This window comes from Protopterus annectens, chromosome 3.part0 (assembly GCF_019279795.1).
Source record: "Protopterus annectens isolate FY-2018-M chromosome 3.part0, PAN1.0, whole genome shotgun sequence".
NCBI classification, from domain to species: domain Eukaryota; kingdom Metazoa; phylum Chordata; order Ceratodontiformes; family Protopteridae; genus Protopterus; species Protopterus annectens.
The window spans coordinates 1,269,912,542-1,269,933,817 of record NC_056731.1 but is presented as its reverse complement, the minus strand read 5'-3'; the positions used below and the strand labels follow the sequence as shown (position 1 = coordinate 1,269,933,817).

The following is a 21,276-nucleotide window of genomic DNA, read 5'->3' as shown; positions in this document are numbered from 1 at the left end:
GCCTTTGAAATTGTGAAAAGGGTGATGTTAAGTTGTCCAGTCTCGCCTCCATTCTTGCTGAATGGGTTCGGAGCCGATCCTCGGCTCCAACTCTGCCACTTACTATAGCTCGAGAGCTCTTTACTAACTCAAGGCTACCCCATATCCCAGAATGCCCAGTGTCAGCTACCCAGATCTCGTTTGTCGCTTCAGCTGCGAGGTTGCGTCAATACTGGCTCAGGCTTAGTATAACTTTTCTCTATTTAAAGTTCAATAATTTACTTGAAAAGTAGTATTTTTTTTCACTGTTTATAGTAGTTTGTAAGTTTTAGTCCTAAACCCCTTCTCTGTCCTTTGCTGTGTTTTTTGTGCTGTGTTGGCCGTCGCCCCTTAGTCACTAGGCCTTCTTTTTACCTGAACTCGTTTAAGTTGGAGAGTTCTTCCCCCACTTAAGTACAGCCGTTTAAGTTAGAGGCTCTCCTTTTAAGGTTTTTATTAATATAATTTTTATTTTTGTAGTGTCTGTTTGTGTGATACTTCCTTCCTTTTTTCTTAGTATTTCCAAAGAAGTTAAAACCTCAGGGTTCAAAAAGTGCGACTCATGCTGTCAGAAGATGTCTCTGACAGAAGGGCACACTAGTTGTGTTTACTGCGTGGGGGCTATGTACCTGCAGAACTCTTGTTCTATTTGTCATGCCTTTAGTACAAGGGTCCTGCAGGAGCAGAAAAACAAGCTTATCCTCCATGGATTATTAAAACAGGATTCTCCAGCTAAAACATCTCAGCCAGTGAAACCTTCGAAATCAGTCAAGCCATCAGCTCCATGTTCGGAACCGACCGGTGAGCTTGACAAACCAAGTGTGTTGGTGCCCTCTGGCACCAACAAGACTACTACTCCGTCGGCTCCAACTGTTACTTTGGAGCTGTCTCTGAGCCACAAACAAGCTAGGTCTCCTTCACTGGAGCCGATTTGCTTGGTGCCACAATCACCTTTTCTTCAAAGCAAGACCAGTCATCGCTCATCTTCCCACTCCTCTCAGTCCTCGAGGTTGTCAGATCAGGATGTGGAGAGAGTGGTCAGTAGGTTGCTGAAGTCACAGGCCCTTGCTAAAATGCTTTCGAGCCCGCCTCAACAGTCTTCGGCTCCATCCGCTTCCATTTCGATTCCTCTTCCAACTATGCTTAGTTCGGAGCCGGAGTCCATGGATGCTCCAATAGTGGTCCTTTGGCTCCGACGTTGGCTCCGATTACCTCTGTTCTTCCTCCCATCGAGGTATCTGGGTGCCGAAGCTCTCAAGTCGGCTCCAAGGGGGGAAGTGGCCATCAGACCCTTGTCCGAACCCGGTCTCCCTCTCGGAGCGTCGGCTCAGTTGAGCTCTGCTCCCACATCAGCCTCGGAGCCATCACCCTCGGCACAGAGTGGGATTCCTGTCTCTTCGGAGCTGGAGCCCTCCTTGTGTCGAGACCGTGATGCCTTCAAGGTCATGCGGAGAGTGCTGTCCCCACAGACAGCCCCACTATCGGTTCCATTGGCTCCGTCCCCCTCGGTGCCTGTGACAACCTCTGCTTCTCCTCCAGCCCCAAAGTGTAGGGAACATATATCCCAGGACATCCCATTGGGTGAACCCTCTTCTTCTGAAGCCTCCTCAGAGCATTCTGAGCAGGCTCACCGGAAGAAAAAGTGCAAGAGGAAGCACCTAGACTCCCCTGAGTCTGTCACCTCTGATACAGACCTGGATGAATCGGAGGGGTCCCCAAGGTCCCCCTCTGAAGATGTTTCCTTTTCAGACATCCTTGAGATTCTCAGGCAGAGGCGTAGCTGGACTTCCCTAGCCCCCTCCGAGGATGAGTCTGTATACCTGGATGCATTTGGTTCCCAACCTTCCACCTACTGGGTGTCTCCGCCTTTTGATCCACTCATGTCTCTAGTGTCTCGAAAGGCTTGGTCAGGTCCAGATTCCATGGAACCTGTCCCGAGGAGATCCAATAAATTCATCACAGCTCCCCAAGACAAACAATTCTTGACTAAAGGTGTCCCAGTTGATGCTATGGTGGTAGCAGCAGCCACAAAGAGAGAATTAGCTGAAATCTCATCTGTCCATCCACCAAATAAAGACTCCCATACAATGGACAGATATGGGAAGCTAATGTGTTCATCAGCGACCTTCTCCCTTAGGTCCCTGAACTATCTTTCCCATTTTACTAGGCTTCAGAAGGATGATCTAAAAGAGCTTGGAGATGCCCCACAAGATCCCACAGCTAAGGGAGCTTCCGCCAAGGTAGCTAACCAGCTGGCGACTCTTAATTCAATAGTCAACTCCTCCATGAGGCTTATTTCATAAGCAGCCGATGGAGGGAGTAGAGCTGCAGGAACAGGAGTGGCTCTTAGGAGACATTCTTGTCTGCGGCTGTGTCAGTTTGCGGAACCTTTCAGAGCGTCCTTTACCAATACCCCTCCTTTCTCTTTGGGCCTCAGGTGAAAGACACGTGTACCAGGTGCCAGCAGGAAGGCAAGATGCTCTGTGATGTCGGAGTCCATTTTTCCACTCCTAGCAGACCATACCCAAAGGGTCAGAAGGGTGGAAAGATGTGGTTTCTGAAATCTCAGGGACCCTTGCCTGATGCACGTGGTGTCTTTTCCCCCAGGGGCAGAGGGGGAAATAATAACAATGGCAGACGCCGCCCTCTTGGCAAAGGGGGTCCGCAAAGTCAGGGTGACTGATACGTTTGCTTCCAAACCCTATCAACATCCCTGAAGGGATGCCTGACTGCTCAACTCTGGAAGCAGTCGGGGGAAGGCTTTCATTGTACCCAATCGCCTGGCAAAATATTATAAAACACAAATGGGTACTAGCCATTATATCTGGAGGTTACAAGATTCCCTTTCATCAACCTCCTTTAGTTTCAAAAAAATCCATCCCAGATGTTCCACCCGGTTTGCTATCAAAATGTCGATCGTCCATCGTCGAATGTACATACTGTCGACTCCTTTATGCGAAAGCTGTAATGCCGATTCCTCAAGATATCGAACTAAAACATCGAACGTCATTTCCGACTGCTACACCGCAAAACAAGTGCTACCATGGGTCCAATGAGGGGTGAGATTTTGCATTTCGGAATATCGGTGTTCGACATCCCAACAGTCGCTGTTTGGAGTTCGCGTTAGTGGCGTCAACGATGGGCGATCGCCATTTTGATAGTAAACCGGTTCCACCCAATGTAAGGGATCAGGGAGTCACAGAAGTTTCAAGACTGCTAGAAAAAAGCCATCCAGGAAGTCCCCGCAGACCAAGTATGATCCGGAACTTACTCAAGATTCTTTTTAGTGCCCAAAAAGACAAGGGACTGGAGACCAATTCTGGATCTCAGCAGGTTAAACAAATCTGTACAAAAAGAAAAGTTCCAGATGTAACACTGCAGTCCATTCTCCCCTTTCTGGGTCAGGACAAATGGATGTGCTCCATAGATCTTCAGGACATGTACTATTATATAAAAATGGATAAACGGTCCAGGAGATTTCTACGCTTCCAGCTAGGAGCCAGTCATTGTCAGTTCAGAGCTCTGCCCTTTGGTCTCACCACAGCCCCCAGGGTGTGTATGGCAGTAGTCACGGCTCACCTGAGACGTCTAGGATTCCAGGTGTTTCCTTATCTGGATGACTGGCTCCTCACTGCTACTGCCAGGCAACAACTTAGAGCGGCACGAGATTACACCATCACATCCTGAGCTCAATGAGGCATCACAATAAACTTCGAAAAATCTGCCTTGTTGCCATGTCAGTCTATTACATACATAAGAGCAGAGCTAAACACAAGAAAAATGATTGTAAAATTGCCTCAGGAAAGAGTTTCCATTATTCGAAAACAGGTGTCGCTTCTCCTGAGGAGCAAATGAATTCAAGTCAAATATGTTCTTCAAGCTCTAGGGTCCATGGCAGCAGCCATTCTTCTAGTTCCCTTAGCATGCTTTCACATGAGAATCCTTCAGTGGCTTCTTTTTACACAATGGTCCTTCCAGGAATTACCCACGTCTCACATGATGCTAATTACGGAATCTTGCAAAAGACACCTTTCCTGGTGGATGGTCTCCCAACTGGTTGCTCAGGACATACCTTTCTTGGAACCCCATCCGGTCGCCACAGTGACCACGGACGCTTCCCTGATAGGGTGCGGGGGGGGGGCATTATCTAGGGAAGACAGTCCAAGGCACTTGGCAACCTCACGAGTACCACTTACACATCAACGTCCTGGAGCTGAGAGCAGTGCTCCTAGCATTGCAAGCTCTTCAAGACTATCTCCGTGCCATTATTGCAATACATACGGACAATATGTCAGTGGTTTGGTGCATCAACAAACGGGGAAGAACCTGGTCTTACCCCTTGTGCCGAGAGGCCCTCAGACTGTGGCAATGGGCGATTTCCTCCCAACTTTTTCTGACAGCACCACATATCCCTGGGACATCCAACGTAATAGCGGACAGGCTCAGCAGGGCTATCCTCATGCCTCACGAGTAGTCTGTGAAACAGGAAATTGTGGATCTTATTTTCTGCAAATGGGGCCAGCCTTGCTGCGATCTCTTTGCCTCTCCCCTCAACAACAATTGCAGCAGCTACTTCTCCCTTGTTTCTCCTCCAGGTCAGACACCCAGAGACACTCTAGTCCACTATTGGCCACAGGGACTCCTTTATGCATTTCCCCCCCTTTCCTCTAATTCCAAAAGTCATTCAGAAAACAAAATCGTTGGATTGCAAAATGATCCTCATTGCCCCCTATTGGCCTTGACAGATTTGGTTTCCGTTCCTTCACCCCCACCTTCTAGCCCAGCCTTGGATTCTGGACCCAGTACTGGACCTCTTGATTCATCAGTCAGGCTGGCTACACCAATCCCTCCAATCTCTCAAGCTCACAGCTTGGTTACTCCACTTCCAGTCCTAGCCAGGCTCCCCAATATTTCCCCAGCAGTGCGTGATATTATTGTTTCCTCCCATAAGACAAATACAAGGAAAGTCTATGCTAGCAAATGGAAAAGATTCTCTTACTGGGCAGAATCAAGGAATTTAGATCCTTTTACAGCTCCTGTACACAAAATTTTGGATTTTTTAGCATAACTGTTTCATTCTGGTGCAGCAGCTGCTACCATCAGAGTACAACTAGCTGCCATTTCAAATTTTCACATCGGAGTTTCTAACTAGCATAATGTCTCACAAACTCTGTAAGGCCTTCATGAGAGGTACATCTCTTCTTGGACCCCCAGTGAAAGAGCCCCTTCCACCTTTGGATCTCAATTTGGTTCTGGCCTCCTTGATACTGCCACCCTTTGAACTAGCAGCATCATGTTCCTTGAAATTTTTAGTTGCTATTACTTCTGCCAGACGTGTTTCAGAACTTCATGCCCTATGTGTTCGCCCCTCCATACCTAGTGTTTCACAAAGACAGAGTTTCTCTGAGAACGAATCCATCCTTTCTAACTAAAGTTTGTTCAGAATACAATTTGAATCAATCCATTGAACTTCCTGTCTTTTTCCCTAATCATTCCAACAAGGCAGAATGCAGATTGCACCAACTGGATGTGCATAGACAACTGCGTTTCTGTCTCCATAGAACTAGAGATGAGAAAATCAGATCAGTTGTTCCTTTCATTTGCTAACAACAAACAAGGCCTTCCAGTTTCTAAAGTAACTTTGTCAAAATGGTTATCAGACACCATAGCCCACACCTACCATTTGCGACAAAAAGATCTTCCAGTAAAGCCCAAAGTTCATTCAGCCAGGTCAGTGGCTACTTCGGTAGCGTTTCAATCTAGATTGCCCATAGATTCAATTTGTGCAGCAGCTACTTGGGTAGATCCTCATACATTCATTTCTCATTACAAAGTAGATGTGGTGTCCCGGGGCAGGGCTTCCTTTGGTTCCATGGTTCTGAAGAGTCTGTTCCAATGAGCCACCCAGGATTGAGGTGCTAGGGACGCTGTCCCGTCCAGCAAGAATGAAGGTGAGAATGGACAACTTAACATAAAGAAGTTATGTACCTATCATAACGTTCCATGTTAGTTATCCTTCATCTTGCCTTCCTTCTTGCTTCCCTCCCTTCTTCCCACCTTCCTCGAGGATTGAGAGGAGTTTCTCAGTGGTTTCACTGGCTAATTTGTTTTGTAATTAGTTGCTTCCCAAGCAAACCATGTCAATTAACTGTATATCCAGGTTTATTAATGGATTATCTTCTATATTTGTCTAGTGTGAGCTATCTCAAACGAGATCTGGGTAGATGACGCTGGGCATTCTGGGATAAGGGGTAGCCTCGAGCCAGTAAAGAGCTCTCGCGCTATAATAAGTGGCCGAGTCGCAGCCAAGGATCAGCTCCGAACCCATCCAGCAAGAAGGAAGGCGAGATGAAGGACAACTAACATGGAATGTTATGGTAGGTACATAACTTCTTTTTCTGTGCTCTGACAGGATGGACAAATCTAACCCCCTCAGATCCTCAACCTTCTACTCTGATGTCTTTGCACTTAGAGCCTCATCATTTTATACCACAGGGACAGCCAGTCTGAGATCTCCAGGGTTCCCAGCAGGGTATCAGTTTCTTACGATACCTCCCCAGAGCTTCTCACTGGGGAGGTCCCTAGGAAGAGTAAGTGCAAGAGGAAGCACTTAGACTCTCCGCAAGAGTCAGTCACAGAGGATATGGACTTCAATGAATGTGAAGGGTCTCTAGAAGACGTCAGCAACCCTTCTTTTGAGGAGTCAGTATTCCTGGGGGCTTTCAGTACTAGCCTACCTCCTGGGTTACTCTGCCTGCCAATGAGCTCATTGATTTGGCCTCTTGGGCATGGAATGAACCTCGCACAGTTGAACCCATACCCAGAAGACCAGACAAGATTCTGGCACTACCTTCGGGGAAGGAGTTTTGGGCTAAAGGGGTACCATTGATGACATGGTCATGGAGGCAGCCATCAAAAACGAACTTGCTGAACAGAGTTCCACTGTTAGGGAGCCTAGTGCAATGGACAGGTTTGGAAAACGTGTCTGTGCTTCAATAACCTGTGCCCTAGGGTTGCTGAATTATTTGGCACATTTTGCTAGGTTGCAGAGAGATTTGATCAAGGAGCATTCAAATTCCCTCTCAGGATCCATTTCTGCAGAGATCTAATCATCCAAGATTTCTCAGTTGGCAACCCTACAGTCTATTTCAAAATCATCCAAGAGCCTTCTTTCACATGTAGCCTTAAGTGCCTGAAGGGCAGCGGGTTCAAGCATTTCCATTGGGGAGACATGCCTGGATGTGCTTATGTGATTTCACAGAGCCCTTCAAATTTTCATTCATCAGTCCTTCCTTTGACAGCACTTCTTTATTCAGCCCAAAGTGAAAGAAACTTTATCCAGGTTTAAGAAGGATGGAAAGACCCTTTCTGCAGTGGGCGTACTTTTTCGACCCCTCAGAGATAGTTTTCAAGGAATCAGTGAGATGGTCAAAAGATGTGGTTCAGGAAATCACAGGGTCCTTTTCAGGACACAAAGAAACCAAAGTAATTAGAAACCACAAGGCATATAAAAAGCTTTAATATACTGCTAGTGTTAAACACACTTTCACATACAAAAACGCTTCCTCAGGTAATAACCAAATTAATACATTTCTTGTATTCAAATAGGCAATCACATGACTAACATCGTAACACAGCAAGAATTAAGAACATTATTAGAAAACATTGGTCGATACTTTCACACATACCTGAACTTAAAAATCTATATGATCAAGGTCCTATGTTTGGATATAAAAAATATTCTAACTTAAAAAAAAACAGTTGTGTTAGAAAGAACAAACTGGAGTATTAATAACTAGTTATACAAGAAATGGTACACGTCAGTGTGGTAGATGTTTTTTTTTTTAAGTTTATCTATACAAAAAATACTATTATTCACCCTTTATATAACTACAACTTTACACTTAGGGCGTATGGTAATTGTAACACCAGAAATTTGGGTTATTTAGCCAAGATCGCAGATATACCCCAGGGATTACCTCAGTGTCACTGCTCAACAGAGGCACAGCAAAATAATGGGTATAGTTCCCCATACTAAAGGGGTGGCGTAAGCCACAAATCTATGGGCTAGGCTTGTAAATGCCCTCGGGCAGATAGCCTAGTATGAACCTATGAACCTATGAACCTATAAGTGCTGTGAATGTCCATATTACATAGATAAAACAAACCAACACCTTAAGGATAGAATATCTAACCATCTATCAGAAATAAGAAGAGGGATAAAAAACACTGCATTGTTTAAACACATACAGAGTACAAGTAATGTTATGTTTAAATTTATGATTTTGAGTGTAATTTTTCCTAAATCTTGTGGTGGAGACATAAAATTGCAAACTGAAAATGAAAAGAATAAGTGGATTTTGAGCTTTGTCACACTATCCACCAGGTTTGAGTGATGTAGTTGGTATTAAACCATTTTTGAAAGTTTTGAATAATAGAGTAACTTAACTTTCAGAGTTTATATTTTGAATAAAATTAGTAGTTTTTTATGTACATTTTTAAATTGATGTTATTTTAATTAATTACATTTGAGTCATGTGACTGTCTATTTGTATGTAAGACATGTATTCATTTGGTTGTTATTGCCTGAGGAAGCATTTTTGTGCATGAAAGTGTGTTAACACTAGCAGTATTAAAGCTTTTTATAGGCCTTGTGGTTCCTGATTACTTCGGTTTCTTTGCATTTTTTGTTTGGTCGATCTGGATTTATAGCTCAGGTTTGGAGCTTTGGAGTTTCCTTTCCAGGACACACATGGGGGAAGTTTCTCCAGAGGCAGAGGGGAGAACTAATAGTCAATGCCACCCCTTGTGGCAGACGAGGCCCTCAAAACCTGAGGTCCCAGAGATTCATTCTCAGACAGACGTTACTAGTGCTGCTGAAAAGAGGCCCGATTGTCCACCTCTGAAGGCAATTTGGGGGTCAGTTATCCCTGCACCAGAGAGTCTGACTAGACATAAAAGATTATTGTGTGCAGAAGATTATATCCAGAGGCTATATAATACCCTTTTCCCTCCCACCTCCAATCTCAAGAAAAATCCCTGAGGTTCTACCCAGTCAGAGGGAAGAAGCAGCAATTCAAATACAAAAGTTGCTAGAAAAAGAGTCATCTAAAAAGTCCCCCCAGACCAGATAGAATCCAGACCTTACTCAAGGTTCTTTTTAGTGCCAAAGAAAACAAGGGACTGGAGACAAATTTTGGATCTCAACAACTTGAACAAGTCAGTTCAACATACCAAATTTCTGAATGTCACGGTTCATCCATTCTCCCCTTTTCTGGGCAAGGCCGACTGGATATGTTCAGTAGTACACATCCTGAAGGTCTATCATATAAAGATGAACAGATGATCTAGAAGGTATTTACACTTCCAGCTGGGAGCCAGTCACTACCAGTTCAGAGCTCTGCCCTTTAGTCTCACCACAGAACCACGGTGTTCACTAAATGCATGATAGTAGTAACAGCTTACTTGAGACTACAGGGATTCAGAGTGTTTCCATATTTAGATGACTCTCTCATTACCACCCTGAACAGGCATCTATTGATAAGGGCAAGAAATCAGGTTCTCCAGACTCGTTCTCATCTGGGAATAACAAGTCTCAACTACAACCAACTCAAAATTTGGAATTCATAAGAGCAGTTTTCACCACAAAGTCAATGTTAGCTTCACTACCTCCCTCAAGAGTGCAAACTATCAGATCACAGGTCAGAAAAATAATCTGCAGTACCAAGATTTCAGTCTGCTTGGTCCTTCAAGCTCTAGGAGCAGTGTTGGCAACAATAACCTTAGTACCTTTTGCCATATTTTATATGAGGTTTCTTCAATGGTTGGTAGCAACACAATGGTCAGTACTTTACCAACCCATGTCAATTCAGATCCGAATCTCTCGGGCATGCAAGAGGGATCTCAGGTGGATTCAATTAGATCAGGTTCAGCAAGGCTGTCCATTCATTCTCCCTCAGCCCAAGGCCTTAGTGATTGTCGACACTTCCCAATTGAGGTGGGAGGGGGGGCACGTCTAGGGCATATGGTCCAAGGCATTTGGTTCCCCAAAGAGGTGAACTTGCATAAAAATGTCCTGGAGATGAATTCAGTGGTCTTAGCATTGCAGGCATTCCAGAATATTCTACTTTCAGGGACATTTGCTATTCAAAGGTGAATATGTCAGTAGTTTGGTATATCAACAAACAGGGAGGGACCATGTAATACACCGTGTGTCTAGAAACACTCAAGAGTAGGGCAATGGATGATTTCATCCAACTGCGTTTTTGTTGTAACGCATATTCCTGGGAAATCCAGTGCAATAGACAAACTGAGCAGATACATTCTTCTACCTCATCAGTGGTCTCTCAACAAGAAGGTGACTGAAAGGATTTTCATCAATGGAGCCAGCCTTGGTGTGACCTTTTTGCAACTCTCCTAAACAACAAATGCAGCAACTACTTTGCTCTAATCCCTCCACAGGGGGAATCACAGAAGGATGCTCTACTTCGCGACTGACCTCCAGGTCTACTTTATGCCTACCCACCAATCCCATTAATTCCAAATTTTCTGCAGAAAGCCACCAGGTTGAAGAGCAAAGTCATCCTCATTGCACCTTGCTGACCTTGACAGGTTTGGTTTCCCTTCCTTTGGCCTCACTTACTATACCAACCTTGGATTCTGGATCCGATTCCAGACCACCCCCCGTCTCACCCAATGCACATGATCCATCTGGACATCTCGAACCTCAGGCTAACCATCTGGTTTCTTCAATTCCACTAATAGCCAGGCAACCGATGCTCCCTTCCCCTGTCCGACATATCCTTTTATCTTCCCGTAAACCTTCAACAAGGAAACTCTAAGTAAATGAAAAAGATTATTTTTCTGCACACAGCAAAGTCATATTGAACCCCTTTCAGCTCCAATACACAACATTCTTGACTTAGCTTTACTTTTTAAAGAAGGGGCTAGTTCCTCAACCATCAAGGTTCAGTTAGAAGCAATGTCATATTTTCACACTGGATTTGAAGGTTCTTCAGTAGCCTCATAAATTGTGCAGAGCTTTCTTGAGAGGCACTCTTCTTTTGAGACCTCCATTTAAAGACCCTGCTCTTCCATTGGATCTCATTCTAGTAGTGCAGGAAGTTAATACATTCCCCCTTTGAATCCGCAGCTAAATGTGAGCTTAAGTATCTTACTTGGAAAACTGTTCTTCTAGTAATTATTACCTCTACTAGACAAATTACAGAGATTCAAGCCTTGTCTTCAAAACCTCCATACTTGATCTTTCACAAGGATAGAGTGACTCAACGAATGAATGCCTCCTTCCTTTACACAGTGGTGTCAGAATCTAATTTCAATCAATCCATTAATTTTCCAGTATTCTTTCCTAATAAGGGTGAATACATGGTACATTTATTGGATGTTCACGGACAATTACATTTTTGCCTGCATAGAACAAAAGAAGTCAGAAAAACAGACCACTTGTTTGTTTCCTTTGCAGAATTGAAATTGGGTAAACAATTTGCAAAAGTAACATTGGCCAGATGGTTAACTGATTGTATTTAATTTCTGTAACAAACTGGATATTAGTTTACCAATGCTGGTACGAGCTCATTCATCTAGGTCTTTGGTGACAACTTCAGTCTTTCTATCCAGAACATCCATGGACGACATATCTGCAGGAGCAACTTGGGCTAGTCCCCATACCTTTATTATTCATTACAAATTGGATTTGGTCTCCAGGGGTACAGCATCATTTTGTTCAATTGTGCTCAGAAGTATCCTTCCTTGGAGTCCACCCAGGACTGCAGGTAGCTGTGGACTGTGTCCAGTCAGTTGAGGAAAGAATAAAAATAGACAGGTAAAAGAAGTTATGTACTCACCATAACGTTTCCTCTTGGTTGTATATTTTCATTCTTCCCCAACTTCCTGCCCACTAGTCCCCATCTCTTCTGTTCACAAACTTCTGGAAGAATGAGTTGTTAGAGGAACATCGTTGTCCTTTATATTGAGCTGCAGATGGATTTTTTTTCTTTATGGAGCACATGCAATTTTACACCTCCTAGATTTGTGCTTGTTAAACATTCCTCCTTTGGTAAATCAGCAAACAAGAGCTGAGGTAGCTTAGGGTTGGTGCATTATAGGTAAGGGAGAAGCTTGAGAACTTTTTGGTTACCACAAGCTTTTATAACAGCTGAGTTGGATCCAAGGATCGGATCCAAACCCATCATTTGAGGAAGAATAAAAATGGACAACACAGATGGAATGTTATGGTGAGTACATAACTTCTTTTTAAAGATTAGCAGGTAGCAGCAACAACATAGACATAGCCTTGGCGCTGGTAGACTGTGCTTTTGGAGTTTCAGGTAATGATTTGTCATGTAAAACAGAATCTGGTATAGTGGGAATGCCACCTAGCAAGTGTAAGTTTCAGAACATTTGACTTTGGGCCAAAGGGCATGCTTCCCAAAGGATGATGATCTGTCCAAATAGTACATTTATTTTCTGTGACCCATACAATGTAACAATTATGTACCATGGCATGAATACTGAGAGATAGCAGGTAATTTAATGGCTTGCTTTAAACAAGATTTTGTGGTGAGTTTAGGCATAAAATTATTAGTTCTGAGAATAGCTCCATCCTTAGCAAAGGTCATATAGTGAGGATCTACAGAAAGTGTGTGCAATGCTGATATCTGCCTGGCTAAAGTGATGGCCTTCAATTTTCTCATCAGAGGGGGAGAACAGAAATAAAATAACGGATAGCAGACAGTCAGTGTAAATGAAAGCATAGGCTGTAACATGAACTTTACCATGAGTAGCCTTAATTTTAGAATATGAAATGGCTGTGAGTACAGCCGTTGATTTTTTGGGGAGCTGCTGCTTTCTGGAATGGTGAGCTTCATTTCTGAAAATGTACATAGTTGTGTGTTTACTGTAAGTTCAAAGTGGATTGGAGATTCTGAAAATCAATTTAGTTTTCAATTGATTGTTTTCACTGAAGCAACAAGTCTTGAAATAATGTGCTATAGGCTCAAATGGAGATGAACAGATGCAGCTGAGTAAGAGAGCAGCCAGATAAGCATTAGTCTGTGCATGTAAGTTAAAAGCTGGAAATACACATTCAGAAGAAGTCTTGCGTATAATAGTTGGTTGTAATAGCTTTCTGTCATAATGGCTACTGTGTCCATATTATCATGGAATGCATATGCCCTTACTGGTGTAGATACAAATATAATAGTATTGAATTATCTTAAATGTAGGGTACAAACAGCAGTGTTGCAGGAGACCCATTTGGATAAAAATGAGCATGTGGATTTTTCATAAGATTTCAGAGTGGAAATTCAGTAGAGTATCAGGGACAAAAGAAAATGGGAGTAATAACACTGCTTCCTAGCAGGGTACCAATAATGGAAGAGGAAAAATACAACAATGATAAATTTGAGGTAGCAAAGGGGTTATTGGCAGGGGAGGAGGATTACACTTGCATCTATTTGTATTCCACCTAAAATTGCTAGTAAGGAGCTTGCTAGAATTGTTGGAGAAATAATCAAGCTTTCCGCAGCGAATATTATTTATGGGTGGGGACTAGAACTAAATTTGCAATAGTGGGAATGTATCAGGGACCTAGAAGTGAAAATATAGCAAAAAAAGGGAAGATTTTTAAAGAAATGTGATACTATTTGGTATGGAAGATATGAATTCGGAATCAGGAACAGATATGTATATCTCCAAGGTATAATAACTAGGCTAGCCTGGATAGAAACTGTAATTCACAGGAGAATGTGTATTTAATTGAAAGCTAAAATATAAAGTATTAAGGAGAAATTGCATACTACTAAAGGGAAAAGGAGTGTTTTGGTAATATGCATGAGTCTAGAAAGGTTACTGCTAAGCAATTATTTTCTGATAACTCCAGAACACAAAAACCTTTAGCATAACAACTTGGGCAACAGAAAGCAAAAGCAATTCTGCCAAATTTAGGGAGCTTATTAAACAAACAAACAAAAAAAAAGATCCTGTAGAGACTTTTCAGAAATTATAAGAAAATTTAAATAAGTCAGAAGAATGTAGGTGACAAAAGCCACAAATGGAAATATTTCTGGAAAAATTAAATTATGCCAAAGTAACAGCAAGACGAGGCTCGTCTATTAATGGTTAAGGCAGGAAGAGATCACATCAAACTTGTGATATATAACTAATCAACAGGTAAGTCTCGAGTACGGACAGTATTCTTGTGGAACTTTGGAAGTTGTGAAGGAAGAAAGTGGTTAAAGATCGATAAGGTTTCCTTTAATAGTATTATAAAAGGGTGGGAGGTACCAGCATCATGGAAAACAGCTGTGGTGGTTGTATTACTGAAAGATGGTCAGATATATTTTCTTATTAACCCATTTCAGCTATAAACCATGATTGTAAAGTGCTTGTCTGTATCCACTTAAACAGTGGAAGTAGTATTGCCAAAATTGATAGATATTGATCAATGTGGTATTATGGAGGGAATGTAAACATTTGACAAAGGAAGCTGAATGTGAGAAAATGCCACTGTTGGTGGGTGGGTCTTGATGCAGTGAAAGCATTCATTAGAGTCAGCTGGAATAAGGCAATGGTAGCATTCACATCCACCAATAGAATAAAAAGTTTAATTTTCAAGATATATGAAGAGTTGGTGGCATGAATCAAGGTAGAAGTGTCTCTATCCTGCAAGCTGTGTTTGAAGAGAAGAACAAGTTAGGGGGGCATCTTCCCCCTTATTTATGTTCAGAGTAACTGGTAAAGATAAATAAAGAACTCATAAATTCAAAGATATAAATGGTATTGTAATCGGGAACAGTTAGCTGTATTTGCATATATGATTTTGTACTTTAAAGATCCAGAAATGGACATTTTGGTGTTGTGGAACATTGAGATGGTTTCAGAATATAAATGAAGATGTAACAAATGCTATAGCAGTAAGTTGTTTGCTCACAAATTACTTGGTTTTGCAATTGCCATATTTGTAGAGACGTGTTAAGATGGAGTATTTAGGTTTATGGGTTAAAAAGCTTTCTGTTAAAGCAACTAAGGACATGTGGGAGGAGAATGAGCAAACAATAATACAAGAACTGAGAATCGGGATGTTTTTGATTATGGATAGTAAGGTTAAAAAGTGAAAATGGTTTAGCCCCTTTAGTTTTATATAGATTAGGCATATTGTCATCAACCAGAGAAGTTATGGATGATAATTAATAAAGAGCTGAGGGAGTTTATTTAAGGAAGAAAGAGCAGGAATTAAGTGGGTTAAGGTGATCATACCCATAATAATGAGGTTGTTTTGATCCACTGATTTGAGGGGACACTTTAGAGCTATGTATTAAAGCTCCTATATATAACCAAAGGCAGAATGTTATAGATGAAATTGGAAAGGCGTGATGAAACAGGAGAAGTTCAAGAAATAAAGATAGAGTAGGATGTTGGATGCAGGTCCTTAAGGAGAATAGCAACAACTATGAAGAATGTTATATTCTTAAAGTAGCAGAAGGTATTCTAAGTACTGAGGCAGACCAGGAATGCAGAAATGAGATTTTGCCAATATGGATGACTGCAAGTAGGGTTATTGAAAATAAGTAAGAGCTGGCAGGAATTCACTGGAGAAAACTGGCAGAGGAGTCAAGGTCCTGAGAGCAAATACCTAGAGAGGGAAAGGTAATAGAGGGAGGATGAGACCAAGCAAACATTTGGACTTTAGGTTAGAGGCCACTTTCCCTAATGGGCATTGACATAGAAGTATAGGCAAAGAGAGTGGGCTGGGGTGCTGCTATGTGAAAGGATGGCTAATGTAGAATTTTTAGTTGACTATATAATAAAAGCTTCTGTTAAAGGGTAATTATTAAGGTATATAAAATATTGTATGATAACTAAGAATCAATCAGAAGACATTAGAAAAAATTGAGAAGTGAGACTGGAAAGGCAGTTTATAAAAGAGCACTGGGAGAACATCTGTATGGCTCCCATGCCCAGAAGGTTTTGATAATTTGCTTGGAAGTGTTTGCATAGGTATTTTGATACCTGAAGTAGATTTTGAAGATTGTTTCCTCAGATAAGTAGCAAATGCTGATGGTGTGATGGGAAAGAAAAATAACTAGGAGCATATTTTTGTGGAATGTAACACATTTGCAATTTTAAAAGATTCCCTACAGAATACGTAGTCAGAAATGTTGGAGGAACAAATGGCTGTAACCAAGGAAATTATTCTTTTGAGCTGAGACAGGATCTGAATTGCCTAGACATAGTAAGGCCATACTAAGTTTAATGCTGTTGGTTGCCAAAAAATGTAACTACTAGAAAATGAAAGCACTGAACGTGGCATCTTTAGAAAAAATGAGCAAATTATGTAGAAATAATTGGAATTTGTAGGAATAATACATGTTGAACAAATGTCCAGGAGGATAAGGAGTGAGGTTTAAGGAAAGGCAGGACTTGAGCAATTTATGTAAAGCTGGAGTGAATGAAAAATGTTAGAAAAAAATGTGTATATTACATGAAAACAACAATCTAATGTTTTTGTCTTGCACTGTGATTACTTATGTCACCTTTTAAAACTGTCATGTTTAATTAAGATGCATATAAAAATTATGGTCATCAAGAAGAAGCCTTCCAAGGCAGGTAGTAAGTTCAACCGTAGCTGAGTTAGCCTGTCAAAAAAAATTCTCATGGAGGCACTGTTAACAGAGGTCTTGACAGAAAAGTACCCTTTAAAAAGGCTTTGTGCACTTTTTTAAAGGTGCCGAGGAGGCACCGTCTTAACCGTGTTGACAGATTTGGTGACCTAAGTACGTTTTTGTAGAGGAATAATTCACCCAGTGTCAAAGGTCAACAGAATAGTCCCAGTTTGTGTAATTTGGACAATTGGATGGGGAACAGGAAATTTATTCCTGGTTTTGCACCTAGCCTCTAATGGACACAGGCAACCTGTAAATGATTAATCTCTCAGGCCCCTGCTTGTAAATGTTTCATCTCCCAATCCCCTGCTTACAGTTATCAGGGATACCAGAACTTGTCAGAGATTTGGGATGGATGGCTAGGCTTAAAAAGCCCCTTGTGGTCGTTAGCCTAGTAAACACCTATGATCCTAAGAATGGGGGAATTAGTTCAGAAAAGGAATATAACCACTTTGGTTTTAGCTCAATGAGAAAAAAATTATGTCCTACTGTCCTTGTGTGTTTTTGCCACTTGGCAGTTGACTTCTTGGAAAAGGAGAGTGTTTTTGGTACTGGGCTTCTTGGAAGAGGGGCATATATACAGAACTCTCCCAGAAAGCTAAAGATTACTGGCTGTTGCTGAAATTAGAGAAATAAAGCAGTGAGACTCAGGGAGTGAATGTCCAGGTGAGACTTGCCCAATTGATGGGACTGTAATAATGTCATTGGTTTTGTTCCTGCATTTTGAGGTGGCTAGGGGTGTCATCAGGTCACAGCAGGGTTTTCTTCACTTGAGAAAGAAAGTGTGTGTGTGTGTGTGTGTGTGTGTGTGTGTGTGTGTGTGTGTGTGTGTGTGTGTGTGTGTGTGTGTGTGTGTGTGTGTCTCTAATACAGATGGGTACAATAGCAGAATGTATTGGAATTATTATTTAAAAATTGTAGGAAATGGAGGGATAAGTGGAAAGAGTTAATAGGTACTGCTAAAGTCATACAGTGATGAATATACATAGATAAAACAGAGCAATACATTAGAGAGATGTGTACAAAATATTATATATGAAGCCAAGTAGTGAGGAAAATAATGCCAATTTGGTTACAAAAATGAGGAGGTTTGTGAGTGAAGAGCAGTGTCTTGGTGCTTATAAGTCATTAAAGAAGTTTAGGCAATACAGGAGAATAGTCATAGGTGAGTGGCTTCTTCTTCTTTCGGCTTTTCCTGGTTAGGGGTCGCCACAGCGGATCATCTGTCCGCTCATGATTGGCAGTGGAGTTTTACGGTGTCGAGTTGCCAGCCTGGCGCCCAACCTTCCACAGAAGGCACACACACATGCACAAACTCACACCTAGGGCCAATTTAGTGTGTCCATTCCACCTACTTGCATGTCTTTGGGATGTGGGAGGAAACCCACGCGACCACAGAGGGGACATGCAGACTCCGCACAGAAGGCACCCCAACTGAGAATCGAACCGGAGAACCTCTTGCTGTGAGGCAGCAACGCTAACCACTGCACCACCGTGGCTAAGGGGAGGAAAAAATCTGAGGGTGAGGTTATGAAGTAGATGGAAGTACGTGCATTATCCATGGTCGTCAAGCATGGACCTTGACAGTCTGTCCTGGTATACTTTTTCAACTCTTTTTTTCTGAATGTTTTTGAGATTTGTCATATTAAGATTTTGAGATAATTTGTTCCAGTATTGTGCTGCACTTCTGCAAATGCTTTTTCAGTTGTACCATTGTCTTACCAACACATTATTCACTGCATTCCTGAGATCTTGGTCTGAATCAGTAAATTGTAGCCAATGTTTGAGAGTTGGGCAATAGCACTTCTTAAGTAACTTAATTTTCAAACTTAGTTTTTCAAATGCTGCAAAAAAGCAACAATTCACTTTGTTCCCTTCTCACCAACCAAATGTAGTTTCTAACTCAAGTGCTTAATAATTTTGAAGGCAAGCAATATTTGATGCTTGCAGGTTGTCAGTAGGATGTAACTGATGAAACACCTGGAGGCATCACTAGGCTGTAATGAGTTAAAGCACACATCTTTAGATACCCTGCAGGGATTATCCTACTGACAGAGATAAAAGATGTGCCTGTATGTGTGAATTTGATGATGAGCCCAGGATTCCAGAAGAGCCAGCTAAGGAGATGGTTCTTCAGGCTGCCAAGCACCTACTTTCCATTACCAAGGAGAGTATATAAATACCCCTTTTAGTGGTTAAACTGTGGTGGAAGAGAACATTTCATAGCTAACTACACCTTATTTAAGATGAATATGTAAGAAACGTGTTCCAGGAGTATGTTTGGTCCAGTTTGCACTCTACATCTAATTGATAGGAAGGGCAAAACAAACTGTAGGTAGTTAATCAATCATTACAGCATCACTCTCCATCAAAGACTGATACTGTGCTTACTATTTTTTATTTAATAAGGTTAGACTCACTAGGCACAGGAGGCTGATTTTAGGGGTGTCACAGGAGCACTAATGTCATTTAAGAGTTTTTTTTTTAGAGTTGCACATAAGGATTCAAATTCAGGACTACAGGATAATGTTTCTAAGAAGCATATCACCTTAATTGTCAGATTTACTGCCAGGCCAAATGTGTGGTGGTTTACCTTTCTACCTTGCCTGATTTACAGTACCCCGTGGAGCCTTCAGGAAAGTGGCAAGTGATATGTGGGCTTGCAGTCTCACGGAGGGAAGGAAGGATGTCCATTGTTGAGATAAATGGCAAAAAATGTCCTCCGAGAAGGATGTTACTTAGGTCCCAGTGTTGCTACGAGTAATCTCATACAAAAGTGACATAAATTCGTACCTGCGTTCATTTGTTTTTGTGTAGTTGCATTTTTTCCCAGAAAACTCTGGTCCTGCTCTGAGCGTGTGGCTTGAATTTGAAAAAGAACAAAACTAGGCATTGGGTCTGATTGTTGCATTTTTTTCCTCTTTAACAGCAGTGGGCAAATAATTTTGTAAAACAAGAGCCACTCCCAGTGTGCATATTGGCATTCCAGTGAATGTGCAGTATTGCAGAGAGAGAATCCTGCCCAAGATTTGATGAGTGATGGATTTGAAATCATTTTCATGTTACCACCGAGGTCATAGTATAACAGAAACAAATGTACATTTAAAATAGTATCTGCAATAGCAATGAATAGATCATAATTTAATGTTTCTTAATACAATACAGGTGGTCGTATATTCTATTGCATACCAACAAAATTCACACTATCCTTTTGAAATCTGGTAATTACAGTATGTCATCCTTAAATGAAGTCAACATTGGATATCACAAAATTAACCAGGATGAAGGACTAGATAGATTTGAAAAAGTATCAAAGAATATATGATTGGGAGACTGAATATTACAAATACAAAATGGAGTGTGGGTACATCCTGCTATCTTAGGTTCCTAGATGATAAGAATTAGAAGAATTTAAGTATATCTCAATTCCTGTAGTGAAAATTTTTAAATTTACATTCAATACTGACAAGATATTATCGGACCCTACTGACCTGGATAGGGAACTAATGAAAACAGGACATTTATTCTTAGATCGGGGGATATCCATGGAGCATGATACTTGACATTATACAATATGTCAGAAATTAAAAAAAAACATATAGACCTTTGTTGGGTAATACAAATGAAGAGGTTGACAATAATCCTGATAATAGGAAGAGAAAAATAAATACAATAAGATGTATTTTAAGATATGCACCTGAATGTGTGAGATTAAAACAAAAAAAATAAAAAAAATTGAATATATTTCAATACATAGTGAACAGTTCCAGTATTAGGTTAGAAAACTATAATAATACAGTATAAAGGTTTAAGAAAGGGATTGTAGATCTAAGTACCTAATATATTTAGCTAAATGCACACAGTGTGCTTGTTTTTATGTAGGTAAAGACTATCAGTGCCAAACATGATGACAAGAATGCTTTATGGAAACATATCAAGGAGAATGAAAATGTAATACTTTGGTATTTTAGAAATAATTAAACCCAACAGGAGAATAAATGAATATATATCAGTTAAGCCCCTGCTATAAAACAAACATCACACATTTGAAGTTTGTAAATATGTACAGAGCAACAGTATAATTTTATTAGTGGTGATAAAGTTTTTAAAAAAGTTTTTAAAAAGTATTTATATGAGGGAAAGAATTAAATGGAGCACTAGCACTTTAACTATGCATTCTGACCATGTAGCATTTTAAATCATGTGATGGAGAAGGGACTATAAAAATGATAATTTTTTTTTTGAATCATTGTTCTGAAAAGTCTTATTACTTCTGTGCTTATCATAATTTATTAAACATTCTTGAATTGCGTCTGTTTTTCTTTTCTTTTGAGTCCTATTTTTTTCCTTGTAATTGATAACTGTATTGTAACATATTTAACACTGGCTTTCTTTTTTTTTTCCCCTTTATCCAAACAGGCTAATGCTATCGGGCGTAGTGCAAAGACAGTACGGGAGTTTTTAGAAAAAAACTACAGTGAAGATGCCGTAGCCACCACCAATGATTCCGTAAAGCTGGCAATTAAAGCATTGCTAGAAGTAAGAATCCAGGGGTAGCTTTTTAACTTGATAGACT

At 41.1% G+C, this 21,276-nt stretch overlaps 1 protein-coding gene across 1 annotated transcript in view; it reads left to right on the top strand.

Annotated features, from left to right (window-relative positions):
• The window catches only part of LOC122797056 (proteasome subunit alpha type-7-like), a 691,044-nt gene that overhangs the window by 623,161 nt on the left and 46,607 nt on the right, over positions 1 to 21,276 (top strand). Inside the window, exons 4-5 of the mRNA XM_044065832.1 lie at positions 7,627 to 7,733; positions 21,120 to 21,239. Of these exons, the coding sequence (XP_043921767.1) occupies positions 7,627 to 7,733; positions 21,120 to 21,239 (227 nt within the window). The remainder of the gene's footprint in view (positions 1 to 7,626; positions 7,734 to 21,119; positions 21,240 to 21,276) is intronic.